The sequence below is a fragment of the Scomber japonicus genome, chromosome 23 (genome assembly GCF_027409825.1).
Source record: "Scomber japonicus isolate fScoJap1 chromosome 23, fScoJap1.pri, whole genome shotgun sequence".
NCBI classification, from domain to species: Eukaryota; Metazoa; Chordata; class Actinopteri; order Scombriformes; family Scombridae; genus Scomber; species Scomber japonicus.
In genome coordinates this window covers 23,497,385-23,514,884 of record NC_070600.1, presented here as the reverse complement: position 1 = coordinate 23,514,884, position 17,500 = coordinate 23,497,385, and the positions used below count along the sequence as shown (strand labels likewise).

The 17,500-nt window shown below is 41.5% G+C and overlaps 2 protein-coding genes across 2 annotated transcripts in view; both read left to right on the top strand.

Moving 5' to 3' along the window:
* LOC128385170 (ras-related protein Rap-1b) overlaps positions 1-678 on the top strand; it is a 31,051-nt gene extending 30,373 nt beyond the window's left edge. The window contains exon 8 of the mRNA XM_053344030.1: positions 47-678. The gene's annotated coding sequence lies outside the window, so the exon portion shown is untranslated. The remainder of the gene's footprint in view (positions 1-46) is intronic.
* A 4,467-nt stretch (positions 679-5,145) lies between these two features.
* Positions 5,146-17,500, top strand: part of mdm1 (Mdm1 nuclear protein) — a 32,288-nt gene continuing 19,933 nt past the window's right edge. The window contains exons 1-10 of the mRNA XM_053313821.1: positions 5,146-5,163; positions 6,442-6,541; positions 7,820-7,962; positions 8,561-8,648; positions 9,115-9,279; positions 9,369-9,463; positions 10,083-10,220; positions 12,798-12,959; positions 14,573-14,691; positions 14,803-14,890. Coding sequence (XP_053169796.1) covers positions 5,146-5,163; positions 6,442-6,541; positions 7,820-7,962; positions 8,561-8,648; positions 9,115-9,279; positions 9,369-9,463; positions 10,083-10,220; positions 12,798-12,959; positions 14,573-14,691; positions 14,803-14,890 — 1,116 coding nt within the window. The remainder of the gene's footprint in view (positions 5,164-6,441; positions 6,542-7,819; positions 7,963-8,560; positions 8,649-9,114; positions 9,280-9,368; positions 9,464-10,082; positions 10,221-12,797; positions 12,960-14,572; positions 14,692-14,802; positions 14,891-17,500) is intronic.

Sequence of the window (17,500 nt, the reverse complement as noted above, 5' to 3'; positions counted from 1 at the left end):
CTAGACTTGTTACACACTCAACACATGTTTGTACACTTTCCTCCAGTTCTCTGCTCACCTGAACGACAACCAACCAACCAACCAACCAACCAACCAATCACAGGACATCTTCCAATCTGCCACGCCCCCTTTAACACGACCATGTCATCATCAACGTCGGCCACCTCTGACCTCTTGTTCCCATGACGACTACATCTCCCATCCTCACCACCACCACCACCACTGTCTAAACGGAGACTGTTGCCTTGGAAACATTAAAACCAAACATCAAAAGACTGCGGCGGCGATGATGATGATGATGATGATGATGATGATGATGATGATGAAGATGATGATTCTGACGGGGGGTTTTGCCCAAATTTAAACTAAGTTTCCCATCACGCTCTCTGCTAGGCCATTTTGCGCTGGGAAATGGCTTCTCGCTTTTTAATTTTTAAGTGTTCCTTTTTCTTTTTTCCTTTCCTTTTCACTTATTTTCCAGCAGTGCCGAGCCATTCACACACAGTTTGACCACTTCACTGTCAGCCATGATGATGTCACAGCGAGCACGGCTGGCTTTGTGTGCGTGGCTCCGGTCGAAACCTGTGGATCCATACAGTGATTATTATTACAGTGGTTATTACTATGATTCTGTGTGAAAAGATATAAAAGTCATTTAATGTTTTTGTTTCTGATTTTTTTTTTTTCGGGGGGTGGGGGGGGGGTTTAGGGGGTTGCAGCAGGGCTTAGGGTCAGCTCACCGCGTTTAGCTGACAGCTATGAGAGCGAATCAGTAAGAGAATGCTAACTATCCAAATGTGCTATTTGCTGCATGTTAGCTTTGGTAGCATATTTTTAACGAAATTAAAAACATGTTTGTAGTTTTAGGCTACTTTGTTCGGCTAGCAGACAGTTAAATATGTTCAAAATGATTGTGTTTGTTGGGGTGTTAGCATTATTAGTATAACCACCAAAACAGATCGCTCCCAGTCCCTAATATCTGATGAAATGCATTAACATTGTTGGGAAGTATTAGCTTTTTTAAAACACATTATTAAAAGCTCTGGGTCTCCTAGAAGCTGGTAAAATGCATTAAAAACATTGTGAACTACTATTCTGTTTGTGGAATATTAGCTTTGTTAAAATAGTCTTAAATAATTTAATGTGTACTTGTAGTTTTTGGCTACCTGGTTAGCCTAGCTAGCTAAGATAAGATAAGATAAACCTTTGTCGTCATTGCACAATCATAACAAGTATAATAGTACAACGAAATTGGCCCTCCGCTTCAAACAAGCAAGTTCAATCAATTACATATAAATTAAAATAAAAGTAGCTAGTAAAACACTTTAGAAACATTGTGAAGAACAGCTAACAATTATATTTTGCTGTCTGGCAGATGATAGCCTCATAGATTTGTTAGCATTTGCTCACAATGTTTAAAGATTAGCCTTTATTATGCTGTTTGTTTAATGTTAGCATTGTTAGTCTGTTCATAAAGAAACAAATAGGTGACAGTTATTGTGAGCTAGCTTCTTTACTATTTGGGTAACACAATTATAATGTTAGTTAGCTCGTTAGCCACCAGTCTATGGAATATATTGGCTATGTTGTACGGGGATGCTAACGAAACAAACGAGCGTAGCAACGTGGTGAGCTGACTCTATAGATCTGCTGCTCAGGACGGACATGTTGCCTTTAGACAGCAGACTCACACTGGTCCAGTACCCTCCCTGTGTGTGTGTGTGTGTATGTGTTTGTGTTTGTTTGTGAGTGTGTGTTTGTGTGTGTGTTTGTGTGTGTGTGTGTGTGTGTGTGTGTGTTTGTGTTTGTGTGTGTGAGCTGCAAAACAACAATGAACCAGGCCAGTTTCTGTGATGGCCTTTTATTGGCCTGGGCGGCGGGAGCGGGGAGGGGTTGTGTTATATTTACTGAGCAGGACAGCCCGCGGGTGTTGTTTCTGTACTATTAACCATATTATTACCTGATTATTAATATTATTAACACAATACATCTGAGAGGGAAACACTGAATTATTGTCGATTGATCATTCCTTGTTGATCAACGTCTTCTTTAACTGATAGGCAGATTAAACTATCCATGTTTCAGTCCCTCCAGGATTTCACAGTGTCTTCGTGCTTCTTGCAGCCAAAAAATGCTTGATTTTGCGATACAGTTTGTGATGTTTTATGTGCTCTTATTGCTGTTTTAAAAATGTGGGAATGGGGGAAAAAAAAAAATTGCAAGCAAAAGAAAATAATGTAATTGTTAAAAAAAACTACCACCAATGAAGAGTCATATTTAATCACTTCCTTCGATACAATGCTGTGCTTGAGTTTCATTTTTAAGCCTTTATTAAAAAAAACTTTCACCTCAACTTTAGCACCAAATATAATAGCCAATAATGCCATTAAAATAAATCCATTAACACTGAATATAGTCGGTTATGGGTCTTGATGCAGCTGCTTTGGTCACAGTAATTTGCCTATATGTTGTTTCATTGATTGCAGACAGTGTCTTATGCTTTGCAGTAGAAAAGTGACTGTCCAGTGACGATTTCCGCTTGTGGTCGACCACTGTGTTACATGGAGTACAAAAACGGTTCATGGCAGTCATTTGTGTCCATCTTCGACTCAAGTTACTGTGACACGAAATGTAACAATGGCTCCAAATCACAAACGGTTTAATGGGTTTGGTCATGTCATGCAAGGAAAAAAAGTTGCAGTAATCTAGCAGAATTGCAAGCTTGTGCAGATATTGCTGAGATTTCTTGAATTTGCATTAGTATAAAACTTTCTGGAGGGACTGATGTATGGAGGACCAAACTTCACCCTAAAAAAAAAAGTAAAGAGTTTTGGGTTCTCCGTACCCTTTGTGAACACATGGATGGTTTTGTTGTCAGTGTTTCGATTTGTTTAAGAAGACAGTTGAACTAAAATCTCAGTGCTTCTTTTTAACCATAGCACGGCTAAAGTTGAGACCGACCGGAGGAGGTTGGGCTTGAAGCTGAAGCCCCCTGCCCCATCATCTGATTTTGGGAGGGGGGGGCGGCCTGTGAAGCCACTAAAAAAAAAAAAGAAAAGGAAAAAAAAAACAGCCTTCAAACATCTGTCTTCAGTTTCAAATGTGAGAGTGTTCAGCTTACGGATACAGTATGTTGGACCAGTGACCTCTGTGAGTACTGCTGTGCACAGTGTTGTACTATTAGGAGTACTGCTGTCAGTATTCTGGTTCTCCTCCAGTACGTTGAGTCATGTAGCATGTTGATGTTTCTGTCAGTCTGACCTCCAGGAGGTGCTGCGACAGTTTGCATGCCGAGCAGAAGCTTTCAAGTGAACGGTCTGTTTGCAGCCGAGACTGGGTGATTTTGAAATGTGTCAGTGAAAGGAAAGCAAGTGTGGTGCCAGCGACTAGATGTTTCCCATTGAGGAGTGTAGAGAAGCGGCTCTGCTAAGTTCTTCCAATCGACTATTGATTTAATCTTCTTTTTGCGTCTTGTCCAAGGTAGTTTTCAAGTTTTCGCCTCATTGTGACACAGGAAGTCCCGCTCGAAAACAAACTTAGGCAAATGACACAGAGGCAGGACTTGTGTTTTATCAGTGGTGTTTTTAAACCATGTTTTTCATATTTTATTGCGGAACTACGTCAATGATGGTAAGGAATTATTTTGTTTGATTAAATTCCCCAACTGTCAATGGGAAGCATCCAGGACTGTCTCCCATGCAGTACAGCTGGCTTTATAAGTCTTTGAGGGATGAGAATGCCCATTTTTTCTCAATGGCTGATGGCATTTTTAGGGATGCCCCATATGTTTTGTGCTGCAACACCTGGCCTTCAGCAGCAATCAGACCATTCTGGCTTCCAGAGTCACAGAGGCTGTGGTGGCATTCATCATTTCAAGCAACTTCTTTAACGACTTTGTTCAACAGCACTGGCTAAATTTATACCTGTGCTAAATTAGGATTGTTAAAAGGCATGTTTTTTTTTCTCGTTTTTGACTGAGCTAGGTTGGCAGTTTCCTGCTTCTTCCTAGACTAAACACATTGTGGACCTATCTTTGCACTGGATTCAGACATTAAACCAGTTCTGAAAGGTGGCATTGAAGTGATGAATGCAGCCGCATCCAAATGCAAACTGGAATGATTCATTCACAACGAGATTTTACATTACTGAAATAAATCTGCTTCTATTTCTCTGTATGGCATGATGACCAGTGAAATGTAAAAGGAAGCAGTTCAGACAAAGAAGTATCAGGTTAAAATCCCATTTCCATCCTGCTGAGTCATCTCAGTTCAGCTTTCGGGGAGTTTGGAACTGGTACAAAATGGTCTGAACTGGTTTCTTCCACAACAGAAACCCACAACAGCAGCAGGAGGTAGGGGAGGGGAGGGGGGCGGGGGGGTGAAGCCAAATGTAAAGTAAAAACTAAAAAGCCTTAAATGAATAAAAGTGGTGCAATTTTGTAACAGCAACCTGTGTGTGGAGTCATTCCTGATTATAGATAGATACCACTGTTATAAGTACATGGTACCCTGAGTAAAATCATGCTGTTCATGCAGTCATTATTTTAAGATAGTTTCTCATTTTTTAGACAGTTTCTCATTATTTTGAGTTACAAAGTCATTATTTTGAGATATTAAGTCATTATTTTAAGTTACTAAGTCATTACCTTGATATAGTTTCTAATTATTGAGTTATTAAGTCATTATTTTGAGTTAGTAAGGCATTATTCTGAGTTATTAAGGTATTATTTTGAGATATTAAGTCATTATTTTGAGTTACTAAGTCATTATTCTGAGTTATTAAGGCATTATTTTGAGTTACTATTGACTATTTCTCATTATATCGTCTTATAATATCTTTTGTTCATCACATAGCCAGTAATATGCTTCTATACATAATAAACATTTTCTTTTCAGGATTAAAAGGAGGACGGCTCATTGTTGTCTCGCTGCGAACGCGCATGCGCAACACGCTGAGCCGCTGCTATGGCAACGGCGACAGCTTGTTTCCCCTTAGCTGAAGCTGAGCTGCTGGTTAGCATGCTGGTCCTGCTAGTTAGCCGGGTTTACACTCTTAACCAGCTCATTAACCAACTAACTGACTCAACTCGTCTCGTTATGAAGCAGGAGTGACCTTTGGAGGTGTTTAATCTGCGGTGAGAGCGCCATGACTGTCCGCTTCAAGGTAAACAGCGAGTGATAGCATCGTTAGCATTAGCAGCATGTAACAGGTTGAATGAATGATATGATTTAATCTGATCAGAGATAATCCGGTTAATATGTGTGACTGAACAACAACCAGCAGCGACATGTTATAACACTTTAATACTAGTATTTTAACATATTGACTCTATAATATGAGGAATCTAAATGAACATGAAGTGTGTTTTTCTGTCTGTAATGATTCCTCCTGTTCATACTGACTATTAGAAGATCCCTTCATAATGTTTACAATGGAAGTGTTGGAGGACTAAACCCACAGTCCTCCTTCTGTGTAAACATGGATTTAAAAGTTGATCTGAAGCTAATATGAAGCTTCAGCGTCTGAATGAGTCAAATCTTCATCTTCTATGTTTCAACATTACAGTGTTTTTAGTAGCAAAGTTCCTCTTTTTGTTACTATACTTCCACCACAGAGAAACAGGAAACACTAAGAGGAGATATGATGCTAAAAAGACTGTAAATGCACCTACTGTAACAACAACAACAACAACTACTACTACTACTACAAAAAAGTATTCATATCATTCACTCAGACTGTAGGAGGAGTTTCATACAGAATATTTATTTATTAAGTAATTATTTGTTAATTATATTCCACCTATTTGGATCCCCTAAACAGCTTTAAACCCCTGATTCAGGATCTCCCCAAAGGTCAATTAATTCGAAATTGGTCAATTTATTCATTAGTCACCAACTATTAAATTAATTGCCAAATAATTTGATAATTCATCATTTTTTTGTATCACTTTTGAAGAAGAAAAAAGCTCAAATTTTGATTCCAGCTTCTTAAATGTGAGTATTTCCAGGGTTTTTTTTATCCTCTGTGACATTTGAGGACGTCATCTTGTAATCTTGTAATCTGTAGAAGGAGTTTGATACAGAATATTTATTTATTAAGTAATTATTTGTTAATAATATTCATTTGGATCCCCTAAACAGCTTTAAACCCCTGATTCAGGATCTTCCCAAAGGTCAATTAATTTGAAATTAGTCGCCAACTATTAAATTAATTGCCAAATAATTCGATAATTGATCATTTTTTTGTATCACTTTTGAAGAAAAAAGCTCAAATTTTGATTCCAGCTTCTTAAATGTGAGTATTTCCAGGTTTTTTTTCATCCTCTGTGACTTTTGAGGACGTCATCTTGTCATCTTGTAATCTTGTAATCTAGAGACCGATCATCAGATGAATTGATGATGACAGCAGAGTGTTTGTATGTTTCTTGTATCTGTGTCTCAGAGTCAGAGTGAGTATCAGAAGAGCTACAGGGTGTCCCGCTCCAGCAGTGCGTCTCCTCAGCGTTACGCTCCGTGGGCCGGCCTGCGCTCCGACCAGATGGGTACGTACCCCAACCTCATCTAACGTGGTCTGACAACGCTCCAGATACAGTCAGCTGGGAAGTCTGTAGTAGATTTATATCATTTTATTACTTATTAGTACTCGAGTATTCATTACTATTTATTACTATTAGAAAGCTAAAAACTTCTATATACTACACTCTTTTCCTTCCTTATTTCCTCCTTCCATCCTTCCTTCTTTCCTTCCTTCCTCCCTCCTCCTTTCCTCCCTTCCTTCCTTCCTCCCTCCCTCCCTCTTTTCCTTCCTTCTCCCTCCCTCTTTTCCTTCCTTCTCCCTCCCTTCCTTCCTTCTTCCTCCATCCTTCCTTCCCTTCCTCCCTTCCTTCCGTCCCTCCCTCCCTTCCTTCCGTCCCTCCCTTCCTTCCTTCTTCCTCCATCCTTCCATCTTCCTCTTTTCCTTCCTTCTTCCTCCCTTCCTTCCTTCTTCCTCCCTTCCTTCCTTCCCTTCCTCCCGTCCCTCCAATCCTTCCTTCTTCCTCCATCCTTCCATCTTCCTCCTTTCCTTCCTCCCTCCCTTTTTTCCTTCCTTCTTCCTCCCTTCCTTCCTTCTTCCTCCCTTCTTTCTTTCCTTCCTTTGCTTTCCTTCCTCCCTTCCTTCCCCCCTTCCTCTTTCCGTCCTTCCTTCCTTCCTCCTTTCCTTTCCTTTCCTTTCCTTTCCTTTCCTTTCCTTCCTCCTTCCTTCCTCCCTCCCTCTTTTCCTTCCTTCTTCCTTTCCTTCCTTCCTTCCTTGACTCGAGGACAACCCAAAATGACTGATTTCATCATCAGAATTTGATCCACTTGTTCTGATAACATTGGAAAAGTTTCTAGAGCCATTGAGTGAACTTATTTCTAAATGTATTTTACTTGATTTTTTATATTCTATTTATTATATCTTTTAGCTTTTACTATGTACTATTTTTTACTATTTTAAGATTATTACTATTTTTATTTCCCATCTTTTATTACATTAATGTTTTGTTTTTCTTTGTTCTTTTTTTAAAACATTGCTTTACGCTTCTTTTAGGCCCTTTTAATGTGAAGCTCTTGGTGAATGTAAAGATGTCTAAACAGAGAAAAGAGCAGAATCTGAGTAGCTGCTGTTCATTGTGACATATTTAATCTATATTCATATTAATTATTGTCATATTGACCCAGTATGCCCACTCCTCCCCTGCTCACTACCATTAAATAACCTCCTCTCAGGTTAGTTTTTCAACGTCTTACTCGAGTTGCGCGCTGTAAGAAGAGATGATCTTTCTGTGTATCTCAGGTATCAGCAGAGAACCCGGCCTTCAGCGCAGGAAGAGGGTCGGTCCTGCTGGTCCTGCTCAGTCCCGAACCTTTCTGCTCCGTCCACCAGATCCACAGCAGTCTGTCACTGAGCCGACCGTTCATGCACAGAGAACAGCGCCTCCTGCTGGTAGAGACACATGCTGAGAATATACGAGTCTTTAAGGCTCTTTTACACTTGCACCTCAACCCTGAAAGTGTCCCGGAGGAGTTATATATGAGGACGCTAATGTCTGAATCAGTCGGACCTGACGTTAAACGGACTTCACCCTGCAAGCCTCTATAATGTCAGATTGAGCTCCTGTGTGAATATAGTAGTTGTAGAGAGTGAGCTGCATCAGTAAGGGAAGCGGTACGAGCAATTTATCAAACAACTGTTGAACAAACTGAACATAAAGTTAAATAAGACGTCCCTGAATTACAGCAGTCTACTCCCCTCTGGCTAGTGTTGGTCTGCTAAGCTGCATGGTTTGGACTGGGCCTGTTATGGAAGAGGAGAGAGAGGACTTCCTTCTTCATTTCTCATGAAATAAAACCTGTTTTAAGCAGGTCTGTCTCCACCCTTTGAAGAAGAGCCAGACCTCGCCTTCGGAAACACCACTTCCACACACTTCCATTCAGGCCCAGTCCAAACAATGCAGACCAACACGAGCCACATGTGTAAAACAGCAGCGAGGACTTCCTGTCATTTCTCATGAAATAAAACCTCTTTTATTTCTGGTGAAAAGCTTAAAAACACCTACAACTACAACCGCAGTGTACTTCTTGCCGTCATGTCCTGCCTTCTGCACCCACCGCCTAAAACCAAACTGAGGTGTGAACCCGTTTGACACAGATAATCTCCTGCTGTGTGTTACATGTGTGAAAAGAGGGGGCAACTCCCAATCTGATTTCCTGGACACGTCCGAAGTTCATGCGTGAAATCGACTTTAAAGTATCGTGAAGTTATCAGAACCCTTTAATATAAAAGGTTTAAACTGTGATATTACAGTAAAATATACAGTATACTCTTTAGTCAAGACGGTATTAGTGTTTCAGACTTCTCAGGAGGAATGATTAAACCTTTCTCAGCGTTCACATGGACACCTGACTGCTGTTTTAAAACTGTGAACTTGTCCTTTAACATGTGCACAGTTAGCTTTTAAAACAATATATAATCTTAACATACTTACATACTTGCAGTTGCAGCTTCTAGCATGTGTAATGTTACTATGGTAACGCATAAAATGATGATGATGTTGGTATGTGAATGTCTCCCTCTCTCTCTCCTCTTCATTATCAGCCTCCAGGAGCCGTTCAGCCCACAGGAAGGAGCCGTCCCGGGAGCCAAGACCTCCAACGCCAACACCTGGGTCACGGACAGAACCAGCGTCTCTTGCAGATCGTGAACCTCCTGCAGGACCACGACGTGCTGCAGATCCTGAAGCAAGGACTGCTGGGAAATCTTGTAAATGTTGCTTGTTGTCATTGTCTTTATTCTGGTATCAGTATCACAGATTTTAAACATCACATTCTCACTGCTTCCTGTCTTTTAAGCAAAGCCCCGCCCCTCTAAACGCGACAGCCAACCACAGCCCAGCAGCCCCGTGACCTCAGCGCCTGATGGACTGCAGCCCTCGACCTATGAGGAGGTCAGTGTCCGTCTTTAAACCTTAAACCAGGGGTGTCAAACTCATTTACATTCAAGGGCCACATACTTCCCAATTTAATCTCACATGGGCCGGAAGGAAGGAAGGAAGGAAGGAAGGAAGGAAGGAAGGAAGGAAGGAAGGAAGGTAGGGAGGAAGGACAGATAGAAGGAAGAAAGGAAGGAGGAGAAGGAAGAGTAGACAGGAATGAATGAAGGAAGGAAGGAAGGCAAGCAGGAAGGCAGGAAGGTAGGCAGGAAGAAAGGAAGGAATGAAGGTCGGAAGGAAGGCAGGCAGGAAGGAAGGAAGGAAAGATGGAAGGAAGAAAGGGAGGAAGGAAGGAATGAGGAATGGAGGAAAAGAAGAAGGAAGGAAGGAAGGCAGGAAGGAAGGATGGAAGGAAGGAAGGAAGGTAGGAAGGAAAGATGGAAGGAAGGAAAATAAGACAGGAAGGAAAGAAGGAAGGGAAGATGTAAGGAAGGGAGGAATAAGGAAAGTGGGCCGGATTGGACCCCTCGGTGGGCCGGGTCTGGCCCACGGGCCGCATGTTTGACATCCCTGCCTTAAACACTATCTTCACTGAGTTTATGGATGAACAGGATTTTCTTACCCGGTGTTGCAGGTGGAGCTCGCTCTGCGGAGGAGGGCGGGGCTTAGGTCCGGAGGTCAAAGGTCAGGGAGCCACAGGACAGAGTACAACAGACAGTTCAGCTGGAAGAAGCCTGTAGCTGCTGCTTCACCTTTACTGACTGCAGAACAGGTACAGTACCAACTAATACTCACCAGTACTACTATAATACTCACCAGTACTACTATAATACTCACCAGTACTACTATAATACTCACCAGTACTACTATAATACTCACCAGTACTACTATAATACTATCAAGTACTACAATAATACTACCAAATACTACCACGTCTTACAAAGTACTGTCAAATACTACCACATACTACAAAATACTATCAAATACTACCACGTACTACACAATACTATCAAATACTACCACGTACTACACAATACTATCAAATACTACAAAATACTATCAAATACTACCACATACTACACAATACTATCAAATACTACAAAATACTATCAAATACTACCACATACTATCAAATACTATCAAATACTATCAAATACTACAAAATACTATCAAATACTACCACATACTATCAAATACTACTACATACTACCAAATATTACCACATACTACCACATACTAGAAAATACTATCAAATACTACAAAATACTACCACATACTACCAAATACTATCAAATACTACAAAATACTATCAAATACTACCACATATTACAAAATACTATCACGTCTTACAAAGTACTACCACACTACCACATATACTGTAATAAAATACTATCACATACTACAAAATACTATCAAATACCTCAAAATACTATCAAATACTACCACGTCTTACAAAGTACTGTCAAATACTACTACATATACTGTAATAAAATACTATCAAATACTACCACATACTACAAAATACTGTCAAATACTACCACGTCTTACAAAGTACTGTCAAATACTACCACATATACTGTAATAAAATACTATCAAATACTACCACATACTACAAAATACTACCACTTATCACAAAATACTACAAAATACTATCAAATACTACCACATATACTGTAATAAAATCAAATACTACCACATACTACAAAATACTATCAAATACTACCACATACTACAAAATACTACCACATACTACAAAATACTATCAAATACTACCACATACTACAAAATACTACCACATACTACAAAATACTATCAAATACTACCACATACTACAAAATACTACCACATACTACAAAATACTATCAAATACTACCACATACTACAAAATACTATCAAATACTACCACATACTACAAAATACTATCAAATACTACCACATACTACAAAATACTATCAAATACTACCACATACTACAAAATACTACCACGTACTATAAAATACTATCAAATACTTTTCTTCCTGTCTTCTTTTCCTTCCATCTTTCCTTTCTGTCTTTGTCTTTCTTTCCTTCCTTCCTTCCATCTGTCCTTTCTGTCTTTGTCTTTCTTTCCTTCCTTACTTCCATCTGTCCTTCCTCCCTTCAATCTTTCCTTCCTTCCTTCCTTCCTTTCTTTCATCTTTCCTTACTGTCTTCTCTCCTCTTCCTTCCATCCTTGCATCTTTCCTTCCTTCCTTCCTTACTTCGATCCTCCCTTTCTTCCTTCCATCTGTCCTTTCTTTCTTTGTCTCTTCCTTCCTTCCTTCCTTCCTTCCTTCCTTCCTTCCTTCCTTCCTTCCTTCCTTCATTCCTTCCTTTCTTCCTTCCTCCCTTTCTTCATTCCATCTGTCCTTTCTTTCTTTCGTTCCTTCCTGTCTTCTCTTCCTTCCTTACTTCGATCCTACCTTTCTTCCTTCCATCTGTCCTTTCTTTCTTTGTCTCTTCCTTCCTTCCTTCCTTCCTTCCTTCCTTCCTTCCTTCCTTCCTCCCTCCCTTTCTTCATTCCATCTGTCCTTTCTTTCTTTCGTTCCTTCCTGTCTTCTCTTCCTTCGTTACTTCGATTCTACCTTTCTTCCTTCCATCTTTTCATCCTGTCTTCTCTCCTCTTCCTTCCATCCTTGCATCTTTCCTTCCTTCCTCCCTTACTTCGATCCTCCCTTTCTTCCTTCCTTCCTTCCTTCCTTTCTTTCATCTTTCCTTACTGTCTTCTCTCCTCTTCCTTCCATCCTTGCATCTTCCCTTCCTTCCTCCCTTACTTCGATCCTCCCTTTCTTCCTTCCATCTGTCCTTTCTTTCTTTGTCTCTTCCTTCCTTCCTTCCTCCCTCCCTTTCTTCATTCCATCTGTCCTTTCTTTCTTTCGTTCCTTCCTGTCTTCTCTTCCTTCGTTACTTCGATCCTACCTTTGTTCCTTCCATCTTTTCATCCTGCCTTCTCTCCTCTTCCTTCCATCCTTGCATCTTTCCTTCCTTCCTTCCTTCCTTCCTTCCTTCCTTCCTTCCTTCCTTCCTTCCTTCCTTCCTTTTAATAGACCGGCCCACATCAGATCAAATTGGGCTGCGTGTGGCCCTTGAATGAAGATGAGTTTGACACCTCTGGTCTATATAATCTGAGTGCAGTTTAAAGAGCTGCAGTTCAGCTGTTTGTCCACTAGGTGGCGACAGACAGTTAACTGATCACTGTACTGATTCATCCGCTGTTGCTTTCACTCACTACCTTTTTAAATATCCTGCTGCCATTGTTGCTGACCTTTGACCTTTGACCTTTTACCCCCCCCCCCCCCTCCTCTTCCTCCCCCTCCTCCTCTCTCCTCAGGTGCTTTACTCCAGCAGCAGGTCAGTCTCCCCCTTGAAGAAGAAACCCGTTTCCATGACAACGGAGTACCAGCAGAGCTTCCAGGGTCTGCTCCCACCGGCCAGACCTCGCCTTCGGAAACACCTGGAGCATCAGAGAGTCCCACTGTTTTACACACACAAGGTAAACACTCACACGCAGACACACACACACACACACACACACACACACACACATGCAGACACACACACACACACACTCAGGTCAGTATAAGCATATTTAAAGATCCCTTGTAGACACGTTTTCAGACATACTGCATGAAAAAATAGTGTTTTGTCCCTAAAAATTCATCATCAGAGAGTCCCACTGTTTTACACACACAAGGTAAACACACACACACACGCAGACACACACACATGCAGACACACACACACACACACACACAGGTCAGTATAAGCATGTTTAAAGATCCCTTGTAGACACGTTTTCAGACATACTGCATTAAAAAAAACTCATGTCTGACGTGTTTTGTCCCTAAAAATTCATTCATCTCATTAAGAAAATCTAAAAAACCAACATCTCTTCCTTCTTCTTCATTTAAATATCCAGAATCTATGAATACAGTATGCAAATATAGTTAATTTCTAAAGTTTAACTCCTTGGAAAAAAAGATGTGCAATGTCACAAACCCTGCTCGTAGGCCCACGTGTTAAACTGAGATATAAAAAGGGGGCATATTCTGCTTGTTTGGGGTATTTTCTGCCATTTCATACAGTCATGATATCAGATGTTAAACATGGGCAAGCTTCTTAAACTGTTCTGGATGTTCATGGTTGTTCATATTGTCCACTTCCTGGATTAGATTCAGGTCCCACCATGTATGTGATGATGTATCTGAGAGGTTTCCATTAGGAGTAAAGACCGAGAGAAAGAAGTGAGGTCCTGCTATTGTTGTTACACATGTTGTATTGTAATATATATAGAGTAATATACAGAGTTGGAAATGTGCAGAATATATGTGCTCTTTAAATCTGCACTAATACAGACAGGAAGTAGATGCTGTTGTGCTCTGATCACTTCCTGTCGTCCTCCCGGGCTCAAATTGACCCCGTCTCTCTTTTGACTGTTCCTTCTTTCCTCCCTTCTTTAATTTTTCCTTCGTTCTTCCCCTCTTTCCATACTTCTTTCCTCACTTCCTTTCTGCCTTCCTTACTCCTTTCCTTCCTCCCTCCCTCCTTACTCCTTTCCTTCCTTCCTTCCTTCCTTCCTTCCTTCCTTCCTCCCTCCTTCCTTACTCCTTTCCTTCCTTCCTTCCTTCCTTACTCCTTTCCTTCCTTCCTCCCTCTCTCTGTCCTCCCTCCCTCCTTACTCCTTTCCTTCCTTCCTTCCTTGCTTAATTCCTTCCTTCCTTCCTTCCTTCCTTCTTTCCTTCCTTCCTTCCTTCCATCCTTCCTTCCTCCGTATCTTCCTTCCTCCTTTCCTTCCTCCCTCCCTCCTTACTCTTTTCCTTCCTTCCTTCCTTCCTTACTCCTTTCCTTCCTTCCTCCCTCTCTCTCTCCTTCCTTCCTTCCTTCCTTGACCTGAGGACAACAGGAGGGTTAAACAGCTGAGACGTCTTTCTTTAAACTTTTGTGCAAAAACTCTTCGTTTAGATCTTTAAAACACCTCAGAAATATTTAGTCTCAGCTAGTCGGTGTAGTTTTCAGAAAAAGGGGACTACTTTCAGTGGCGGATTAATCCACATTTGGAGTTCTAGTCAGGAACAAATGTGTTGACTCGGCTGTTTTGATCTCCAGAGCAACAAAAAGAGGCGGGAGGAGTCGGAGAATGTGCTCCGTCCAGACCAGCTGACCCCCACCAGCTCTCAGAGGGAAAACGCCACGCCCCCTCCTCCACGGGTTCAGAGAGGTCACAGGTGTGTTACTGTGTGTGTGTGTGTGTGTGTGTGTGTGTGTTACTGTGTGTGTTGTGCATTCATTCATTCATTCATTATGCTCACGGAGCCGTCCGTCTGTCTGTCTGACAGGATGTTGACAGAGTATCAGTCCAGCTTTCGTTCTCCTCTCTACAGGATCCCCGAAGAAGGCGGAGACACGGACGCCGACGCCCCTCAGGTGAATGTACAGTAATGTTGTCATGTTACGAGGTTAGTGGTCAGAAACTGAGAGGTGAGAACATGGATATCAGTATGGAGAGAGGTCTGAGAGGAGTTTAAATAAAGATAAAAACTTAAAATATAGGGAAAATGAGTCTCTAATGCAATACTAACAGGAAATAATCAGTTTAAAATTGCATCCAAATGACTGTTCTGTCCGTCATTATACTCAGTGGTAAAATCGGGATAGAGAGGACATATTAACCTTTAATCAATCTTTATTTGTATAGCCCCAAATCACAACAAAGTTATCTCAAGGCTCTTTCCACATAGAGCAGGCTCTAAACTGAACTCTTCAGGTTTTAACTTTAAAGAGACCCAACATTCCCACATGAGCAACAGTGGAGAGAAAAAACTCCCTTTTAACAGGAAGAACCCTCAGAACCAGACTCAGAGTGGGAGAACATCTGCCTCGACCGGTTGGAATAGAGAGGAGAGAGAGGAAGGATAGGAGAGGAGAGATAGGATGAGCAGAGGAGAGAAGCACAATGAAAATCAACAATGAAGCTAGAAGGTCCGGGACTGGAATCTGTCATCCGGACGTCTACAGGCCCAGATTACCTGTGAGACCAGAAAGCACAGACAACTCCGGGGAAGAAGTTTAGCTTATTGAATGCATTAATAGTACATGAATGTTAATGGATATAGATGGATAGAGAGAGAGAGGGAGGAGGAGGAGGAGAGAGGAGTTCAGTGCATCATGGGAGTCCCCCGGCAGTCTAAGCCTATAGCAGCATAAGCTAAGAGCTCTAAGAGCCCTAACGATAAGCTTTATCAAAGCTTTATTTGTTTGTTATCCTTATCCTGTCTTGATGTCAGAGTTCCCAAACTTGAACATTTGTAGAAATGCTGCCTGCAAGTCAAAAGTCAGGACGCGAAGTTCAACCTGCAGAACTTTACATGCAATGAAGTTTCTACCTTTGCCGATGAGCTGACATCAGCTTGTCGTGCATGCACATAATCAGCCGTCCTTTATGTAGGCTTGGTTGCTAAGGTGGTTGCTAAGGTGTTTCTATGTGTTGTTCACACTGTCCGCTCTCGTATTTAAGATCTGATTCAGCGCCAGCGTGAACGGGTGGATTTGAGTAGTTTCTGTTTCAAAGTGAAGAAGGAGAGAAAGAAGTGAAATCATGCTACTATAGCTGGAGCTAGAGGAAGCTTACTGAAGCTGACCAATCTGCACAGAGTGGACACATCGGAGGGGCTTAAAGAGACAGGAGCTAAAACGGCCTGTTAATAGACAGAGGCTGAACTGAGCGGCTGCATAAAGGACCAGTAGAAGATCAATAAGGAGTTTTTAACTGGAAATCATGCAAAGATATTCCAGTAGAGACTCAGAATATCAACACATCTGGAAAAAAGGTTGGGAACTACTGAGCTAATTAATATTTCTGGACATGAATTCAGTGAAAGAAAGCGGCAGTAGGGAATTATAATGAATTTGTCTGTTTTGATAACTTATCTTCTGGCTGCCTGAGCGGTCAAACGTTCGACCACTTTCAGCTTTTTACAGATAAACTTAAACTGTCATTGATGTGGTTGACGGGGAATTTGTGTAACGTGCTTGTGTTTGTGTGTGTTGCTGATGGAAACCAGAGTGCTGAGTGTCAGCAGTGAAACCACAGAGCTTCATTTCAGGGAAACAACAGAGTGTTAGTCACATACACACACACACACACACACACACACACACACACACACACACACACACACACAGGTAGGTTCCCACCATTGTGGAAAATGTCGTTGAGGAAGGGGGGAGCTGCTCGTACGTGTAAGAAACACTTTTCTGCATAAAATCTGCAGATTTGAGTTCATCATCAAACCACCTCATTCAAACAGTTTGCAAAATACCTTCAAACATCCCCGAACGCATGCATGAAAAACTGTTTCTATCGCTATTAGTCTTACGTTTGTATTTCAAATATTTCGACGCTGTTTTTTAAGCTGCACGGCGAAAACCTTCGAGTACGTTTGATCTGCTGTCCAACTTGTTATTTCTCATCTGAGCCTCGTCGTTCAGTGACAGAAGATGTTGTGTTTGTCTCTTTGCTGTTTCAACATGACGGTCGGCCTCATGTGACTGAAGATGATCTGTAGCATTCATGACTTAGAGTAAGGTAAAGTAAGGAGGGAGGGAAGGAGGAGGGAATTAAGGAGAGAAGGAAGGGAGGAAGGAAAGTAGTAAGGAGGGAGGGAAGGAGTAAGGAGAGAAGGGAGGGATGGAAGAAGGAAGGAAGGAAAGGAGTAAGGAGGGAGGGAAAGGAGGAAGGAAAGGAGTAAAGAAGGAAGTGAGGAAAGAAGTATGGAAGGAGGAGGGAGCAAAGAATGGAAGAAGGAAGGAAGGAAAGGAGAGAAGGAAGGGAGGAAGGAAAGTAGTAAGGAGGGACGGAAGGAGGAAGGAAGTAAGGAGAGGAGGGAGGGACGGAGGGAGGAAGGAAGGAAAGAAAGGAGTAAGGAGGGAGAGAGGAAGGGAAAGGTGTGACGTCTGTCACAGTGCAGTGTCTCTCTGACAGGTTCATGTTCTCATTTGTGTTTCTTTGGGAAGATTTTTGTGAATGAAACTCGC